This window comes from Myodes glareolus, chromosome 17, assembly GCF_982192425.1.
Source record: "Myodes glareolus chromosome 17, mMyoGla1.1, whole genome shotgun sequence".
NCBI classification, from domain to species: domain Eukaryota; kingdom Metazoa; phylum Chordata; class Mammalia; order Rodentia; family Cricetidae; genus Myodes; species Myodes glareolus.
The window spans coordinates 61,166,535-61,186,261 of NC_142042.1; the positions used below are offsets into that span (position 1 = coordinate 61,166,535).

The following is a 19,727-nucleotide window of genomic DNA, read 5'->3' on the forward strand; positions in this document are numbered from 1 at the left end:
AGTAAGGGGACCAACTTCCCAAAGTTCTCTGTGAAGATAAAATGAGCCAGTATATATAAAGGGCATAGAATACTCCCTAGTACATCCCATGGATTCTGCAGGTGTTGGCTAAACTTTTTTTAGCCAATGTGTTTTACTTCACACATCCTGTTTGTAATACATTTTATACATGGCCATATGTTTCTCAACCACTAGGCATCAACAAATGGCCTTGTTGTAGGGTATTTCAACCCCAATGCACCTCTGGGGAAGCAGTTTGGCTGGAGGAAGGTGTGTGTGCATGCATGGACATGAACGTGCATGTGTGTGTGTGTATGTGTGTGCCCGTGTTTTTGAAACTAGGCCCTCAGTGCATTTTTGGCAAACCTTCTGAGCTACACCCCTAAGCCCTGGCTAATGGCTTAGAAATATGTTTCAAACCAGAGACATCCAGCATTTCCACAGCGCCAATCACAAACAGTTATATCTGCTCATTTTATTTTTTGAGAAAATGAGTTGCACATAAAACAATCCAGCAAAAATTTAAAACTAATTGGTAATGTGGTTTAATAATAACGGCGTCTGCACACTTACAAATGCTCATGCGGTAAGCGGGACTTAGTCAATCTATGCCAGTGTCTGGAGCTCATTTTGGATTCACAAAGCTCCTGTTGTCAGCTCCAGAAACCCTTAGCTTAACACAGAACCAAGAAAGTGATCAGAGAGCATCAAGTGCCCTCACCAGCAAAATCAAAACTGTGAAGGCAAGATTCACAAAAGCAAGCCAAGGCAGCTGACTTGACGGAGACGAAAGCGGACAGTGTTGGGCATGGCAGTGGGACCAACCACCTAGCTTCCATCAGTTTCACTAGTAACTCTGTGGCCCATCTTGCAGAACCCTCTGAAAAGTAAATGAAAGGGAAAATTGTAAATTGAAAGTTCATCTCAGTAGGGAATAGAAAAACTAGGAATGAAGATGTTGGTGGAGGTAAAAGGAGGCTTTTCCCCAAAGCCAAGTGCTCTCAATTTAATGAAAATCCAAGAGTTTACTCTAAATTGTGAAAAATTCAGCTCCTGGCACACACACACACACACACACACACACACACACACACACACACACACACAGAGTCTTAACCCCTCTGGCTCTGCTTCAATTACACTGAGGTAATTGTATTAATCAGGGTTCTCAAGGAACAGAACTTATAGAGTGAAATATATTTGTGATTTTTTTCCATAAATATATGGCTTACAGGCTGGGGTTCATCTAGTCCAACAAACAGTGGCAGCCTACCAACAGAAGGTCCATGAATCCAGTAGCTGTTGGGTCCACCAGGCTGGATGTCTCATCTTCAGTATATGCCAGAATCCAGAAGTAGGCTCTAACGCCAGTGAAGAAAGAGACCAGCCAGCCAGAGCAAGCTTCCTTCTTTCAAGTCCTTTATACAGGCTGCCAGCAGAAGATGTGGCCCAGATTAAAGGTGGGTCTTCCCATCTCAAAAGATTCAGACTAAAAGTGCTTCTTCTCACTTCAAATTATTTAAGAAAAAAAAATCCCTCACAGGTGTACTGTCACTTTAGTTTTAGTTATTTCCAGATGTAATCAAGTTGACAACCAAGAACAGCCACCGCATTAACAGATTGGGAGAAAGAGTCTTCAAACACTTCTGTTCCATCGAACAGACAACGCCACCCCCACTCCCGGAACCACGGAAGCAATTACAAAAGCAGTGATACAAAAATTAATTCAATAATAAATACTTGAGCATTTGGAGTATGTCAGGCATTTGCGGGCTCTGGACTTATCAGAACATCTGGTCGGCTTGACCACAGTGTAAACAGGAAAGCAAACGACTTCAGAGTGTGGAGACGCGACAAGCAGGAAGAAGTTAATTCCTAGGGTTAGTGAATTAGATCGCTTCATGGGTCCAGAGCAAAAATGAGCTATATCTTAGCGGCACCCTGGCACCGCAGCGGTAAACGCAAAGTATTAAATGGGGGAGAAAAAAGAAAATCATAAGCCATGGATAGGAATCTAAAGCTTGAGGGAGAACCCCAACAGAGTTCTACCAAATTCGCAACAACGCCGCACGTTCGTGTTGGTAAATTAATCAGTTACAGGCAAGGACACTGCCCTAAACTACCGGAAACTGTCTGTACCCAGGACACATAGCTGAACCGAGAGACGTCAGTTGTTGGGTGGTACACAGTATTGGTCGCCACAGGTTTAGGTGTGTCCTGGAGCCCTCTAACCGACAAAGTAATCAAGTCAGTCATTTCACTTAGGTCGATAAAGTGTCCGAACAGTCTAGAACACGGAAGAAACCCGGCCAAGAGGCCAACCTCCATTACCCTAGTTTGAAAGTAACTCCTAGGAGCTAAATGGGGTGCGAGGAGCTCTACAGCCAACTGCAAACCAGCTCAGAGAACCTCAAAACTACAAATGCTTAAAACTGAAGTGTACCTTCTCCAAGACCCTTGAAGTTTAACTTTGGAATAGAAACTAGAAACTAATGCAAGTGGACAAAGCTCTTTCCTGATTTAAGCAGGTGATTCTGCAAGAGGGGCAGCGAGTGCCTGATCCAGGCGGGCCTCTCTACTTGGCGCTGGTGTACTTGGTGACGCCTTGGTGCCCTCCGACACGGCGTGTTTAGCCAGCTCGCCCGGCAGCAGCAGGCGCACGGCCGTCTGGATCTCCCGGGACGTGATAGTAGAGCGCTTATTGTAATGTGCCAGGCGCGAAGCTTCGCCTGCGATGCGTTCGAAGATGTCATTGACAAACGAGTTCATGATGCCCATGGCCTTGGACGAAATGCCCGTATCGGGGTGCACCTGCTTCAGCACTTTGTACACGTAGATGGAGTAGCTCTCCTTGCGACTGCGCTTGCGCTTCTTGCCGTCTTTCTTTTGCGCCTTGTTGACAGCCTTCTTGGAACCCTTCTTGGGAGCCGGGGCGGATTTAGCCGGCTCAGGCATGATTACAAAACACAGGAGAGTGAGTTGCCTAGTTAATTGAGAAAACAAGCTGTAACCCCGAGGACCTGAGCCTTTTATAACCACCTTATGTAAATTAGGCCTCAAGATACTTTTTGTTTCCATTGGTTCATACATGAAACTTGTGTTTTCAGTACAAGCCTACGTAACAAAGATTCTAAATTTCAGATTTCATTGGACTTCTCTGCGACCAAATTACAACCAATGAAAAGCTGACTCCTGACCCCACCCCTAGGAAAGCGTATAAAGGCCTTAAGACGCTAAACCCTAGTTTTGTAGTAAAGTCTACAAAAGTTAGTTTTACTGTAAAGTCATGTCTGGCCGTGGTAAGCAAGGAGGCAAGGCCCGCGCCAAAGCCAAGTCGCGGTCGTCCCGCGCCGGCCTGCAGTTCCCGGTGGGGCGTGTGCACCGGCTGCTGCGCAAGGGTAACTACGCGGAGCGCGTGGGTGCGGGCGCGCCCGTGTACATGGCGGCCGTGCTGGAGTACCTGACGGCCGAGATCCTGGAGCTGGCGGGCAACGCGGCCCGCGACAACAAGAAGACGCGCATCATCCCGCGCCACCTGCAGCTGGCCATCCGCAACGACGAGGAGCTCAACAAGCTGCTGGGCAAAGTGACGATCGCACAGGGCGGCGTCCTGCCCAACATCCAGGCCGTGCTGCTGCCCAAGAAGACCGAGAGCCACAAGACTAAGAGCAAGTGAAACTGACGTCAACCCAAAAAAGGCTCTTTTTAGAGCCACCAAGTCCTCATAAAATGAGCTAACGCGCTAGTTTGTGATCAGCCCTTTTAGTTGACTCTTTGGTGGCTCTTAAAAGAGCCTTTGTGGGTTAGAAGGGATATTGAATTATTTGTTCTTGCCGGGCTTATGGCTCTCCGTTTTCTTTGGTAATAAAACAGCCTGGATGTTGGGCAGGACGCCGCCCTGTGCGATGGTGACCCCTCCTAGCAGCTTGTTGAGCTCCTCATCGTTCCTCACAGCCAGCTGCAGGTGGCGCGGGATGATGCGCGTCTTCTTGTTGTCGCGGGCCGCGTTGCCCGCCAGCTCCAGGATCTCAGCCGTCAGGTACTCCAGCACGGCCGCCATGTACACGGGCGCGCCCGCACCCACGCGCTCCGCGTAGTTGCCCTTGCGCAGCAGCCGGTGCACGCGCCCCACCGGGAACTGCAGGCCGGCGCGGGACGACCGCGACTTGGCCTTGGCGCGGGCCTTGCCTCCTTGCTTACCGCGGCCAGACATTATGGCGGAAAAGGCAATATCTGGTGCTTTTTCAAGAAAAGGATAAGGAAAGGTGAAGCAATTTGGTGTAATTTATAAGATCTGTCGGGAGGGGTGAAGGAAAAGTGGTTTGATTGGCTGAAAGCAGAGCTGCCTCCAATAGCCAATGGGAGAGCAGAAGGTAGACTCCATGCTTTACATCCTGCAGTACCGGAAATGACGGACTTTTTTTTTAAATTTACCAATCGATGAGCGCCACATTAAAGCTCCCTATTTACATCACAGAATTTTTAAAGGCAGAAGACTTTTGCGGAGCTGTTTATTTTAGTATGGTAACTTAAAGGTTTAGAGAAACCACTACCACCCTCCAAGAGCACAGAAAGCCACTCCCCTCAAAAGTATTGGATTTTTTCCCCCTTGAAGCTTTAAATTACTCTTCAAGTCTGACCTTCCCGGTCTCTCATAAGCAGGATCCGTAAAAGAACTAACGAAGTTTCCTCCCTCCCCTTCCTTAGCCTTGTCTGTGACTCACCCAGACCAAGGATTAGATGAAATTGCCATTCTCTTTGACCTCTAGGAGGCGTCTGTCGCCACCATACTTGTTCCCCCAGTTTTCAAGATGTCTCCCTCTTTTGATCTCTTCTCCCATTTTCTTTACCCTGCTCCTGTTTTCTCCCCTCGTCTAAATCCACGAGTTTAGCCGAACTATCCTATCCCCAGCTCTTAACTCTGAGAAAGAAGGCTGACAAGCTTCCTGCTAATCCAGACTCGTTTACCTCAGACTGCTGTATCAAATCAACGCTTACCAGATATTTAGCTCGTTTGTCTCAACGAGCATCTTATAGCATCAGAACGTGAACTCCGCTTTCCTTTGCCCTCCCCCAAGAATTGCACCCACAGACTTTCAGCTACCAAGATAGACTCTGATCTTGCCTTTGTCACAACACCGTATCCTGTCATTTACTTCCTTAACATCAATCTGCCCTTGTCCACTTCGTTTTCCTCCCTAAGATTTCAGCGACAAGCCCTAATGTGAATAGTTTTGTCTACAGACTCTGGCTTGAGTTCAACATCGTCCCCATCCCCACCCCTACCCCAGCACTTTTCCTTTAAACTCTCTGGAAACCCTCTGTTTCTTCCTTCCTAGTGTCTCCTCCCGACGCTACCTAACAAAACCTAGCCCTCATCTTGGTAACCCTGTGAAGGTGGTATGCTTATGATGAAAACAATAGAGTTCAATTCTACCCTTTTAGCGCTCTTCTAATATTAATTTTCATCCTCATTTTTGGGGAGGGCTATTTATTTTTATTTTATGTGTGTGGGTGTTTTGTCCGTGCCTGATGCCAGTGGTGGGCAAGGCCTCGAATCTCGGGGAACTAGAATTGCAGACTGCTGTTAGCCATCTTGTGGGTGATGAGAATGGAACCTAAGTCCTCTGGAAGACTAAGCAGTGTTTTCAATGACTGCTGAGCCACCTCTCCAGCCCCACTGGCCAATGAACGATACTGGGCGTTAACACTAGTACAAATGATGAAATATCTAGAAATGGCAGCAGGCTAGTTAATTATGCGAATTAAGTTAGGTAATGTTAGCAATATGCAGAAATTAGTCCTAGGGAAGATGTCACATACTTGGGGAATGACCAAATCTAATCATAGGGCTTGAGGTCACAAGTCTAACCCCAGCATTTAGAATTCCTGAGGCATGAAGATTGCCAGGAGTTCAAGACTAGCCTGTGCTACACAATTCTTTTTCCCCTCAACACAGGTTTCTCGCCAGGCAGTGGTGGCACTTGCCTTTAATCCCAGCACTTGGGAGGCAGAGGCAGGTGAATCTCTTTGAGTTCGAGGCCAGCCTGGTCTACAAGAGCTAGTTGCAGGACAGACTCCAAAAGCCACAGAGAAACCCTGTCTCAAAAAACAAAAAACAAAACAAAGAAAACAAAAGACAGGGTTTCTCTGCATAACAGTTCTGGTTGTCCTGGAACTCACTCTGTCCACAAAATTTAAAAAAAAAAAAAGTTAATGAAGGTGTTTCCTCAGTAAGTGAAATGTAACATAATTCAGAAAATAATCCTAACCCTTTTTTTTTAATTATTTCATTTCACTTTAGAAAGTGAATGAGTTTACAGAATTCACAGGTGGCATTTTGATGGGAATATGTTGTATTTCTCCAACATTAAGAATATATAGAGAGCCCAGAAAGACAAATATCATATGTACTCACTCATAAATGGATTTTAGACATAAAACAAAGAAAACCAGCCTACAATTCACAATCCCAGAGAACCTAGACAACAATGAACACCCTAAGAGAGACATACATGGGAAGTAGAAAAAAACAAGATCTCCTGAGTAAATTGGGAGCATGGGGACCATGGAAGAAGGTTGAAGGGAAGGGGAGAGGAAGGGAAGGAGAGCTCAATAAAATCAATTTAAAAATCTAATTAAAAAATATGTAGAAAGAGAGCACTCATTGCTTCTGGAGAAGAATTGGGTTCACTTCCAAGCACCCACACAGTGACTTACAACCATGTGTAACCGCAGTATCAGGGAACCCACACTCCCCTCTTCTAACTGTGGGCACCAAGAAATACATGCAAGCAAACAAAACACTTCACAATAAACAAATCACTGGGCATTGGGGTGCACACCCTTAAGAGGCAGGTGGATCTCAGGACAAGTTTCAGGCCAGCCTGGTCTACACAGAGGGATCTTGTCTCAGGAAAGTGAAACTCAGAGGTTGAGAAAGGAGAGCCTGCTATGAGAATGTACCTAATGCTGGGGTCATGCTTTCTTTCCTAACTGCTCATAAATTTCCAGAGTATTTTGTTAGCATAGAAAACCATTCCACTGTGCAAGTTCTAACAATATCAACTTTTAAGACATTGGGGGTTAAGAACAAAACCTAGATAACAGGGAACACTGCCACAGAGCCCTGGCACCTTATAAGGCCCTGCTTGATGGGCTAGTGAACCCCCTTTCCTTGGACCTCTGGATTTCTTTTCAGTGACCTGTGTTATGAAGAAGGCTAAAGGGAATGCCGAACTCCATAAGCCCCATGCTAGAGGCTACCTACAAAACGGGTATAACTATCTGTTTCACAGATAAAGAAAAAGGGGCTGGGGATTTAGGCACTTGCTGAAGGTCACATTAGTCATTCACTAGCCCAAGCTTTTCAGACTCAGAGAGCATGCTCTTCATGGCTTCATAATCTTTTACTAATCAGATCCTGGGCATAACGAAGTTGTCAGTGTTACAGCTCGGATGGAAAGGAATCCTGGCGGCTGAGAGCCGAGGAATCCCACAAAGTCACACTGCACAACAACCTCACACAAGAGACTTATTGGGAGGGATAAAACCAAGAGGTTGGCTGCCTCTGCTCAGGTGAGAAACAGCAAGAGACTGAACTGAATACAGGGCTTATATGGAGTTTCCAGGGTAGGGGGTGGAACTTTCCAGGGGGATGCTTTCCAAGGTGGCCATTGGTGGGATTTCGTGTCCAGAGATTGGATTTTTTACTCTGTAAAATGGGGGAAGGGTTCAGCAGTTAGGGTAGTTTTGGAGTATTCTGTGGGTGGAACCTGGCAGTTGACTGAGGTGGGGGAGGGGGCCCACTGGCCACTTGTGTGGCTCAAGGCACTTAAAGAGGTCACTTGTCCACCATTACTTTCCTCCTCTGTGAAAGAGAATATTTTCAGACTCTAAATTTCATACAAAACTTTCTTAGATACGTCTACATAGGCCAGGAAGTATATGTTTATGGCTCTCTAGAACTCCCTTCCCAGCATTTTAACCCAAGTCTGCCCGGAACATTTGCTAAGTGCACACCGTCACTCACGGGCTGCCGACTGTTTCCTTTAGTGCCTCTGGGATTATTTGCCGAAGGCAGCTGAGTTCCTTCCCAGACAATTTAATTAAGCAAACATTTATTTTGTGCTCTACCTTTATTCCAACCATAGTCCCTTTCCTTTCCCTTCCCTTCCCTCCCTCCCCTCCCCTCCTCTCTCCCCCTACTGCTTGCCAGTCCCTTCAGGAGATGAGCCAGGCCTTTCCACAGTTCTCCTCACTGAGCCTCCAGGTGCCTGGCTTGTGTGCATCTCTTCTCTTGGCCCAGGGAGTTCTCGCCTTTCCAGTTTCAGCCCCACATCCTTTGTGAGGGTTTCCCCACTTCTGCATCTACAGAGCTCTGTTCACATCCTGCTGGCAGCGTTTGCCCCTGCCTTTTACTGATGCTTAGTCCACCTTCAAGTCTTCTTTAGACTTGTGACAATAGTGATTCCTTCTACCTGGCTTATAGTCAGTAATTAACTATTTGGATATAAATTAATTAAACAATACTTTGAGAGAATTCATGAGTTTTTTTGTGTTACTCCACAACACTTTCCAAAAGCCACCAAATGCTAGAATATTGCTCTGCTGGTAGAATGCTCGCCTAGCATGCACAAGGCACTGGGCTGGATCTCCAGCGCCCCATAAAACGGGCATGTGCTTCATTCCTGAAATCCTAGCAAATTAGGAGATGGTAGCAGATGGATCAGGAGTTCAGGGTCATCCTTGGCTCCAAAGAAGCCAACCTGAGACAGATGAGACTCTTGTCTCGAAAACAAATATTGGAGGTGGGGGGCTAATGAGTCACCCTGCCCTAAAAAATCTATAATCATTTAAAGGTTGCTGGAGGGGAGATATTTTCTTCAGTCTGAAGTCACTGGTAAGTCTCATTTTCCTGCAAATAATGCCTCACCCACAGTCCTATAACCCATAGTAATTAAACTCAGTGGGTCACAAAAGAAAAAAAAAGACATGAAAAAAAAATAGTAAGAAAGATTTGAATCAAAATAAACATTTACAAAGGAAAGATTTGAATAAGTTATCTGTGGGCCAATAGTATTGACTTCCCAGGGTGCCTTCTGAAGCAGGGAAATTTCCTCTCTCTTCATATGGGTACACTTGTGCAAAACTAAGCTGTACAGTTAAGATGTCTAAATTGTGTGTGTGTGACTTATACCTTAAAGAACACAGAAGTCAGTGAACAAATAATGAAATGACGTCACACCATGGGGTGACAGCGAGGGGCTCACTGGGCAACCCAACCCCCATGTTACAGGTGTTTATTTTGTGTCGTGGCCACACAAAAGGGCAACCATAATTTCTCAGGACCTAATGCCTCAAAAAATCTGGATCTGCCCAAGACAGACCCTTCAACAAATAGGAGATATTATTGCAACTATGATTTCATTGAAAACAAAGACAATAAGCTTACTATATACAGCTTACACTTAAATTTTTTAAAATGAATAAATAAACAAAAAATAAAAATAAAAATTTTTGCTTGTCAAGTTCAGTCTATTTTTGTGTATGTGGTGACCATGAGTAGCTGATGGCGCATATTTGGACATATTTGATACATCTTTATGTTCTAGTTAACTTACCTTAATATGCTTCTTTTACGGTCATCCTAAAAGTTAAGTTTATCTTTTAAAGTGCTAAAATGATCCATATCTTAAGCCTTCAGACATGAAAAGCACTGTAGAAGCTCCACAAAACTCTCTTTGCAAATGTAATAATAATGTTGGCCCCCTCCCATCGTACTATGATTCATTTGTCCATCCAATGCATTTTTTGGTTCTTAATACAGGTCTTACTGTATTGTCCAGTCTTACCTCTGCCTTTCTTACTCCTTAGAATCATAGAGAGGTGCCACCATGTCCTAGACATTTCATCTAATACGTCATACTGGACAGCTACGCATGCTCACCATGAACTTGGCCTCACACATTTAGAATACAGTAAATGTCATGCCCTCTGCCTGGAGGCCTCTTTCCACAGGTTAATTATCTGCGCCCATTCCGATCACTGAATGTCATCTTTTCAGGACCACAGCTTCCCAGTAGCACAGTGGATTAGCAAGTCTCCAGGCCATGACCCATGAGCCTTGATTCCATGGCAACCTAGAGTGTGTCAGGCCTTCACTCCCGTTCTTTTCACCTACAATATGGACAAAGGCTCCTTTTGTCCTCTGTTGCCTCAAATACATTCTCCACACACTAGCCAGAGTTGTCACTGAAGTAAATATTTTCATTCTTCTTTTCTTTTCTTTCTTTGTGATTCTGTAATGGGTCTGGGGTCATTCAGAGATTGACCAGTCTGACCGTTAATAAATTTTAACAAAAAGATGCTTTTATTCAAATATTTGCACCAAGTCCACACCCAGGACTCTAGTCACTTTAGTCAGGGCTTTGTAGATGTTGCAGAGTATCTGTTTAACTATGCAAAGATCTGTTGCCTTTGTTTGACAATGAAAAGATGTGTTGCATTTGTTTATGTTGTGGAATATTTGTTTAACTATGTAAAGATGTGTTGATGTTTTACCTTGTCTGCCTAAAGTACCTGAGTTATCTAATAAAAAGCTGAATGGCTAATAGCAAAGGAGGAGATACTGGAGGGACTTCTGGATGGGGAGAGTAAGTAGGAGGAATTTAAGCTTGAGGGAAGAAAGCAAAAGAGATGCCAGGGAGATGCCAGGAGCCAGCCAGACAAGGAGGAAAGAAGCGGGAAAGTGGAGCATGCAGAATGAAAGAAAGGTAAAAAAAAAAAAAATGCCAAGGCAAAATGCAGATGAATATAAACAGGTTAAATCAAGTTAAAAGAGCTAGTGGGACAAGCCCAAGCTGAGGCTGAGAATTCATAATCAATAAGTCGTCTCAACGTCTTTATTTGGGAGCTGGTTGGCAGCCCAAAGAAAATTTCAACTACATATATAAGCAAAGAGCATAATGTTACAGTCTGGTTACATGCAAGGAGAAGGTGGCCTTCTGATTTGCAAAGTCTTGGTTCTCTGGAACAAAACAAGCTTTTTTTTTTTTTTTTTTACAGAAGCAGAAACAATAGTTAACCTTATTACAAGACCAGACAAATATAGAAACAACCCTTAGCAGCCCTTAGCATTTGGAACATTCCAATTTTGCTTTATAGGTCTTTTAAGCACAGTAATTTTAAAGTTGGCATCACAATTCTTTTTTGACCATATGCTTTCTCTTTGTGTGACTTCATATGCACCCCATGCACACTCACCTATCCCAGTAACTGTGTTTCATCTTCAATAACCCCTGACTAAGAGACGCCTCCAGTATACTTTCCAAGTGCTAAAATTAGTGGACAAAACCTTAATGAGAAACAAAAGCATTACTTACATTCAAAATATACTGGTTCTTCCTAGCCTAAAAGAAAAGCATCCCAGGATACTCAGTTGATACCTGGGACCTCAGATAATGCAAACCCTCTGTACCCACTCATCCCTCAAGGGATGGGTTCCAGTGTGGGTCCCAGTACTGCAGTGCTCAAGTGGCGTATGAAACGCTATACTATTTTGTCATTTCTTCTGCAGTGCTACTGGTTAACCTAGGGCTGGGTGCATAGTAGTGTTGTGTAGCCGTTTCTTCCATGATGGATACTTTCCATCCTGAAGGGAAACTCTTAAGACAGAAAGTAAACTCAAAATAGCTTCAGGAAGTCCCTGAAGATGAACAGAGTCACTGGGTCCCTCCATCCCTAGGAGTAAACAGCAAAGATTGCAGAGAGTGACTCTCAGGGATGCCCAGCTACGAAACCTGAAACACAGGCCAGCTGCCTGGAAGAAGCAGAAACCAGCCGAGCTGCCTGGAGGAAGTGTAGACAACTGAGTCACTAGGAAAAGATGCTCTCCAACCTTTTGAACTTCCTATAGGCTGTGCAGGGTGCTCCAGGTTCCCAGCTTTATGAGCATGTCACCCATGCTGGAGTGGGCTTGGGTGATGAGGCTGTCTTTAGTCATTTCTGCTCATGTCAGTGACTCCTCCCCCACACTCCACTAAAACCCATTGGTTCCCCAAGTTGTACTTTGGTGAGATCATCACATTGGTCTGTCTGGGGCTCCCTGTCTGGGGTGAGTAGATGCTTGTCTCCCCAGATGTGCTGACTACCTAGTATGAAACCAAAACAAGAACCACATTGTTATTAAGTCTCCATACGTTACAAAAAAAGGTTTCTGTTTCTTAAGCCTAATGTATCCTGCAAACCATGTTTTCAACCTGCACTGAACTTGTGACTCCATGATATGTACCCATGAATAATATATACCCTCGCCTTCCTAAACCCCCCAACCTGCAAAATATAATTGCCTACGAAAATGTATCTTCCCAGACACCTTGATAGCTCCTCTTCCATGTGATGTATTCTTGCACTTTTTTTTTTTTTGAGACAGGGTTTCTACCAGTGCCAGAGGACCAGCAGGTGGCAACTGAAGGTGTCAGCCCACCAGGAGGCAACTCTCTGATGGGTGAATCTTGGATAGGCAAGACCCCAAGACCACAGACTCCAGAATGTCTTTTGCTTCTGCTGTGCCTTTACATGTTTATCTTTCTCTGGTTTCTGGCATGGTGTGAATGGATGTGAGGAGATCTTCACTGCCTGTAATGGAGTGTGTTTATCTCATGGAAATATCCCATTCTACTGGGAATTTTTACCTGTGGTAAATTATTATAAAGATGATTTCCTCCTAAGCTGTACTATCTCATTGATAATAGTAACGTTAGTATAAGTAGAGTTTTGATGATTGAAAATAAATACAAGGAAGTGTCGTACAGCTAGGGTCGATGAGTTTCACCTAAGGAGCTGTATAGAGAGCAGTTCAGGCTAATGATTAAGGAAAACAGTTTAGTCCTAGGAGCCAGGCTGGGTTGAACTCTTTTAATCTTTATGTTGAAAGATGCATTCATGGGTTTTGGTGTATATCACAGCAGAAACAAAGCCTTAGAATGACCTCAGGTTAGATTGAGATATTTTGGACAGGCTCCAAAGCTACACAGAGAAACCCTGTATAGAAAAAAAAAATTTTTTATAATAGTCTTGAGGTTAGGGATTAAAAAGCAAAGCAGCCCAATTATTACTAGCTGATGTACTTTCCTTGAGTTAGTAATCAAAGATGATGATTACACTGGGTGGTGGTGGCGCACGCCTTTAATCCCAGCACTCAAAGGCAGAGGCAGGCAGATCTCTGTGAGTTCAAAGCCAGCCTGGTCTACAAGAGCTAGTTCCAGGGCAGGCTCCAAAAAACTACAGAGAAACCCTGTCTCGGGAAGGAGGGGAGGAAGATGATGATTAATTCCTTGTACCCATTTCTGTCCTCAATCTCCTGCTATAAAAACTAATGATGAGTGGGTATGCACGCTAAAGACTTAAAGTAGAGCTGACTGATTGTTTCTCATCTATAAAATTTGGATTTGGGCCTGGAGGGATGGCTCAGTGGTTAAGAGCACTGGTTACTCTTCCAGAGAACCTAAGTTCAATTCCCAGCAATCACATGGTGCTCACAACCATCCATAATGAGAGCTGGTGCCCTTTTCTGGCCTGCAGGTAGACCATATGGGCAGAACACTGTATACATAATAAATACATTTTTTCTAAAATTTATTATGTTTTATGTGTGTTTTATGTGTGTTCAGCATGCTAGAGAGGGCATCAGATCCTATTATAGATGGTTGTAGCCACTATGTGGGTGCTGGGAATTGAACTCAGGACCCCTGGAAGAGCAGCCAGTGCTCTTAACCACTGAGCCACCTTTCCAACCCCTAAATAAAATTTTTAAGAAAAAATAATTAGGTTTGTGATTCCTTTAAGATTCCTTATAAGAAGTAGAAAGAGGGGGCTGGAGTGATGGCTCAGAGGTTAAGAGCATTGCCTGCTCTTCCAAAGGTCCTGAGTTCAATTCCCAGCAACCACATGGTGGCTCACAACCATCTGTAATGGGGTCTGGTGCCCTCTTCTAGCCTGCAGGCAGACTATCGTATACATAATAAATAAATAAGTAAATATAAAAAAAAAGAAGAAGAAGTAGAAAGAGACAAGATCTCCTGAGTAAATTGGGAGCATGGAGATTATGGGAGAGGACAGAGGGGGGAGAGGGAAGAAAGGAAGGGGAATGGAGAAAAAATATATAGCTCAATAAAAACAATATAATTAATTAATTAATTTTAAAAGATTCTTTATAAGATTATCTTTCAAAATAAACTTTAAGATGATTGGTCCTTTTTTTGTAACCAGAAAAACACAGCCTGCCAGTAAAAGAATATCTTGCTTGCTTACATTCTCTTAATCTAAACAAGTTGCTTGAGTGTGTATGTGGGTTCCTGGGACAACTTGTTTTTAGCTTGTACTCCATAAAATGTTAAATCATGTAAGGGAAATGAAACCATGTATTCATTGTAATCATTCCCTTGAAAGATAGAATGTACCACACTATAATTTCTATATTGCCTGAAGATTTTGTTGGGGTATATAAACTGTAGAGGAAAAATAGTCAGAATATAGAACACAGAATAAAGACTACAGAAGAATGAAAACATCCAGACAGTGTGTGAGTATCCTTTCCCTTACACCCTCCCATAAAAAAAAAGACCGTTTGAGCCCTGTGCTGGTGGAAGCTGCTGCCTCAGGCGGCAAAAGGTGTCTCTATGTAGCCTTGGCTGTTCTGGAACTTGCTCTGTAGACCAGACTGGCCTTGCTCTGTAGACCAGACTGGCCTTGAACTCACAGAGATCCACTGCCTCTGCCTCCCAAATGCTAGAATTAAAGGTGTGCTCAATAACCACCATTTTTGCACTTATTTTTCTTGCCTCCCTTCTAACAGCCAATGATCCCTGCAGCTGTATCTGTCCCACTTCTCTGCCCCACAGGCAGCCTTGAGCCCCGCGCCCCCCACTTCTGTCCAGGTGCTAACAGCCAAATATCTCCACAACTGCTCTCTACCAACCTTAACTCTTCCTCATAAAAGGGACCTCAAAAGCCATGAAAGGGCTGTACTCTGAAATCTGGACTTAGGGGGAGGTAGTCATGTGGTCAGTCCCTTGTGCACCTTTATAGCTTGCCTTCATCAGACAGCCGTGTGAAATTGGTTTGCTCTCAAGCTTAACTTTCTATGTCATCTTAACACAGGCTAGAGTCATCAGAGAGGTGGGAGTTTCAGTTGAGAAAATGCCTCGTAAGACTGGGCTAGAGGCAAGCAGGTAGGGCCTTTTCTTAGTTAGTGATTGATGGGGGAGGGCCCAGTCCGTTATGGGTAGTGCCATCCTTGTGCTGGTGGTCCTGGGTTCTGTAAGAAAGCAGGTTGAGCAAGCCACGAGGAGCAAGCCAGTAAGCAGCACTCCTCCATGGCCTCTGTGCCAGCTTCTGTCTCCAGGGTTCTGCCCTGTTCGAGTTCCTGTCCTGACTTCCTTTGGTGATGAACACTGGTGTGGAAGCATGAGCCAAACAAACCCTTTCCTCCCAAGTTCCTTGGGTCATGTGTTTCATCACGGCACTAGTAACCCTGACTAAGACACCGTGCTAAGGCAGGAGAAGCCTGTCACAGAGCAGTTAAGCAAGCACTTTAACACTGACCTGTATTACTAACCCTTTTTGTTATTTTTAAGACAGGAACTCCTTAGTTGCCCAGGCTGGGCTTGAAATCAGTATGTAAGTCAGGCAAGCTTTGAATTTGAGATCCTCCTGCCTCAACCTCTTGAGTAGCTGGGATTCTAGGTCTGAGTCACCAGGCCCAGTTCTCAGATTTGGATGTAATCTGTTTACTTTAAGTCATCTCTAAATTACTTACAATGCCTAATACTACGTAAGTGTCGTAGGAACTGCTGTTATACTATGTTGCTTGGAGAAGAAAAAAATCTGTAACAGTCAATATGAATGCAGTTTTTAGTTTGTCTGGGTTTTTATTTGTTTGCTTATTTGTTTTTAAGACAAAGTCTCTCACTGCCACATCTTTAATCCACAACAGGGAAGGCAGAGGCAGGTTGAGCTCTGTTCAAGACCTGCCTGGTCTACTTAGCAAGTTCTAGGACAGTCAAGGTTACACAGAGGGGAAAAAAAGTCTCTCACTGTCTCACTGTATAGTCCTGGCTGGCCTGGAACTTGTAACATAGACCAGGGTAACTGGCCCTGAACTAACAGAGATCTACCTGCCTCTGCCTACCCAATGCTGGCATTAAAGGTATGCCACCATACCCAGCTTTACACACACACACAGAACCTTTCTTGAATAAAGTTAACTTTTATTTCTTTCTGACTGGTCCCAAAATTCTTTTCTACAGCATAAATCAAATATTCTAACTTAACATTGAAAGGTTTTTATGCCCCGATAAACTTCTCTGCTGATGCAATAGCCAAAGCAGACCAAATCAAACCAAATTAGAAAAAGCCCAGGTTTAATGGGGCCAGTGCTCCTGGGCCAAGACCAGGAAAACATGGAGAGGGAAAAGGAGAACTGGGAAGACCACGTGTTTGTTCCCTGGGGGACAGTTTAATAGCCTGTAGGAGTGGTCTTGACCCTCTCTGGGGAGGGGTCACCCTTTGGTGGACTTTCTCAGAGGTGGAGTCTGGACTGTAGCAACTCCCAGGGGAGGGGGCTCGGGGTGGAATGTTCCACCCAAACATTTTAGAATGGATACTAGAGTCTGGGGTAAAACTTCCAACCAAACATCCCAGACTCCTTGGATATAGGGGTGCCAGGGGGTTGGGGTGACACCTGGACCCAAACATTTCAGACTCTTTGGATATAAGGGTGCCAGGGGGTTGGGGTGACACTTCCAACCAAACAAACACGAGTAAAAGTTAGAACTCCCCAGACCACTCCAGGTGGCAACAGAAGGCTGGGTCTCCAGCTCCCACTGACAGTCCCAGCCACTCAAAAGGCTGAAACAGGATTGCTCTGAGAGTTTGATACTAGCCTGAGCAACATCCCAAAGCTCCATCTCCAAGGAAAAAGTCACACTCTGAAAGACTAAGCGGAAGGACTAGTCCGGAATATTGAAGATGAAAGAGACAACAGAAGAGCAACTGTTGGTTTGGGGTAAGGATCGTGGGACTCTGTCTAATCATTTTCCTTCTGGTTGTTATGTACCAAAATGTCTGGGTTTTAAATATGTTGGTAAAACCCGGGAAGCTCCTGAGAAATAGAACTGAGAGAGAGAGAGAGAGAGAGAGAGAGAGAGAGAGAGAGAGGGACAAATGACAGGGTAGGGGACACACAGGGATTGCCTGTGCTGCTTTGTAACTTCAGGTGCACAGGCGGGAATCGCCGTAACAGTTCCTTCTCACAGGCCGTCGTCACGGCGTGTGTGTCTTCCCCTTGGGATGGCTGGTGCTCGCAGTGTCTCTCCATTTCTACTGCCACCTGGGCTCAGGCTGAGACAGGGCCGGTAAAAAAGGGAAAATCCGGGGGACGTAAGAAGGAAGAGGAGGGCCGGGCGGTGTTGGCGCACGCCTTTAATCCCAGCACTCGGGAGGCAGAGACAGGTGGACCTCTGTGAGTTCCGAGGCCTTCCTGGTCTACAGAGTGAGTGCCAGGACAGGCTCCAAAAGCTACAGAGAAACCCTGTCTTGAAAAACCAGAAATAAGAAGAAGAAGAGGAGGAGGAGGAGGAGGAGGAGGAGGGGAGGAGGAGGAAGAGGAGGAGGAGGAGGAGACAGAGGTACTCAGCACTGTTGTCAAAACCTGCTGTGGAGGTCGCCTACGTGGAGGTAAACTTCCTTTTAGACAGAGGAGACGGACATTGAGAAGCTGTGTCAACGCTCTTCCTTTAGGACTCCAGCTCACTTCAGACTAGCTCACCCTGAGTTCTTTTCTGTGGTGACACAGAAGAATCCCAGCTGAAGTGGAAGGAAGGGTCCTGGAAAGAAGGCAGGCTGCAGCAAGTGGCAGCAGCGACCGTGCCCACGCACCCTACAAGGCCGTCTCTCTCACAGCGCAGCTGCATTAATCTCTCGCTGGCCTCCCACTTTGATTTCTTGTCTCTCTTACAATCCATTTTTTACACTGCAGATAGTGACCTCCGCAGAATGGAGATCTGGAGCCGAGTAAGTGTACCGCACGATCCTTGGCTGCATTTCCAAAGATTGAGCATTGCAGGGATGCTGTCTTCGTCTGTTTGTACTGCCACACCAAAATAGCACTGACTGGGGAATGTAGAAAGAACTTTTTTTTTTTAAGTTCTAGAGACAGAAGACCAAGATCAAATTGCCAATGGACTTAAGTCTGGTGAAGGCCAGTTCTCAGAGGATGCTGTCCAGATATCTTTGCAGAAGGGATAAGAAATGGCCTTGCTTCCTCAAGCCCATTTCTAAGGCACTAATCCATTCTGAGAGCAATACCATCTTGGCCTCACCATTCTTAAAGCCCCATCCTGGGTCACTTCTACAACAAGTGTTAAGATCCCACACGAGTGTTGAGGGCACAGTGGAAGTTTGGCAAACACTGGCGGGGGGGACTGGTAACCCAGACCACCAACTGGGTATTAGATAGGCAGGCTGTAGGAATCTTCATTGCGGGAGCTGTGATAACAGTATTTTAGGATGGCGCCTGGTTCTTAGAGGACAAGTCGGTATATTTACAGCAGTTACAGGTGAAAATAGTTTACACCCAGAGGTTACAGAGGTTAGATGACTCAGTAGTTAAGAGTTAGTACTGCTCTTGCGAAGGACCTGGGTTTAGTTGCCAGCACACACGTTAGCTTACAAGACCCACCAGCTTCTCCTCGGCTTCTCAGGCACCAGGCACTTACACATATTCAGCAAACACTGTACCCATAAATTAAAAAAAAACAACAACTTTTTTTGCAGTTGAAGTTATTCAGCAAAAATAATTATTTTATCATTATAATACACACATTCAAAGAGAGATACAAAACAATTCTAGCAAAATGTTGCCGGTAAAAAAAAAAAAACAAGGTGTGGTGACTCAGACCTATAATCACTTAAAAGGCAGAGGCAGGAGGACAGGACATCTGTGAATTCAAGGCCAGCCTAGTCTACGTTCCAGGCCAGTCGAGACTGCATAGTGAGACTGTCTCCAAAGGGTGGGGGGTTCGGTGGGGATAAAAGATCAGCGGATCTAGGTAAGAGGTAGACATATTGTCTGCTGTTATGCCAATACTGTAATTTTTCTGAAAGTTTTAAATGTCTCAGAGGCTAGGGAAAATGTCATTACGCGTTAAATATCTTGAGTCTGACGATCAGCATTATGGTTGTATCGCAGAATATCCGTGCCCTCAGACATCCAGGCTGGACCACATCAGATCCGTAACATTTCTTTTCAAGTGACTTTAGCAAAACAAAATTATAACAACATGTCTGAGGTGTACCTAAGGCACTTAAACATGTAAATGCGTGTGTACGTGTACAAATGTAAGAATGGCGAGGCTAAGGCCGCATGGGGGCTCTGAGCATAGAGGCACATGCCTGTCAACCCAGTCCAAGGCAGGTGAGGAAGGAGATAGTGAGTTTGAACCCAGCCAACCTGGTTGGTGGTTATTTTATCAGTATCAGGCTCCAGGCCCCCAGCACACCCAGCTCAGACTGCACAGAAATCCACAAAACGAACAGAACAACAACTAATAGCAAATCTAGTAAAAAAGGAGAAGGCATGGAAGCCAGGGTTGGAAAGCAGACTGATCCAAGGTTTTCTCTGAGGCCCAGATGAAAGGACAAAGGGAAGAGCAGTTGTGTTGCCG

The 19,727-nt window shown here is 44.9% G+C and overlaps 2 protein-coding genes and 1 pseudogene across 2 annotated transcripts; 1 reads left to right on the forward strand and 2 right to left on the reverse strand.

Moving 5' to 3' along the window:
• Positions 1 to 455: 455 nt before the first annotated feature.
• LOC125396089 (histone H2B type 1-J-like) lies at positions 456 to 3,268 on the reverse strand (annotated as a pseudogene).
• A 9-nt stretch (positions 3,269 to 3,277) lies between these two features.
• H2ac20 (H2A clustered histone 20) lies at positions 3,278 to 3,676 on the forward strand. Its single transcript, XM_048427917.3, has one exon. The coding sequence runs from the start codon at positions 3,287 to 3,289 to the stop codon at positions 3,674 to 3,676; it is 390 nt and encodes a 129-aa protein (XP_048283874.1). The 5' UTR covers positions 3,278 to 3,286.
• A 144-nt stretch (positions 3,677 to 3,820) lies between these two features.
• LOC125396087 (histone H2A type 2-B) lies at positions 3,821 to 4,243 on the reverse strand. Its single transcript, XM_048427916.3, has one exon. The coding sequence runs from the start codon at positions 4,211 to 4,213 to the stop codon at positions 3,821 to 3,823; it is 393 nt and encodes a 130-aa protein (XP_048283873.1). The 5' UTR covers positions 4,214 to 4,243.
• Positions 4,244 to 19,727: the final 15,484 nt, after the last annotated feature.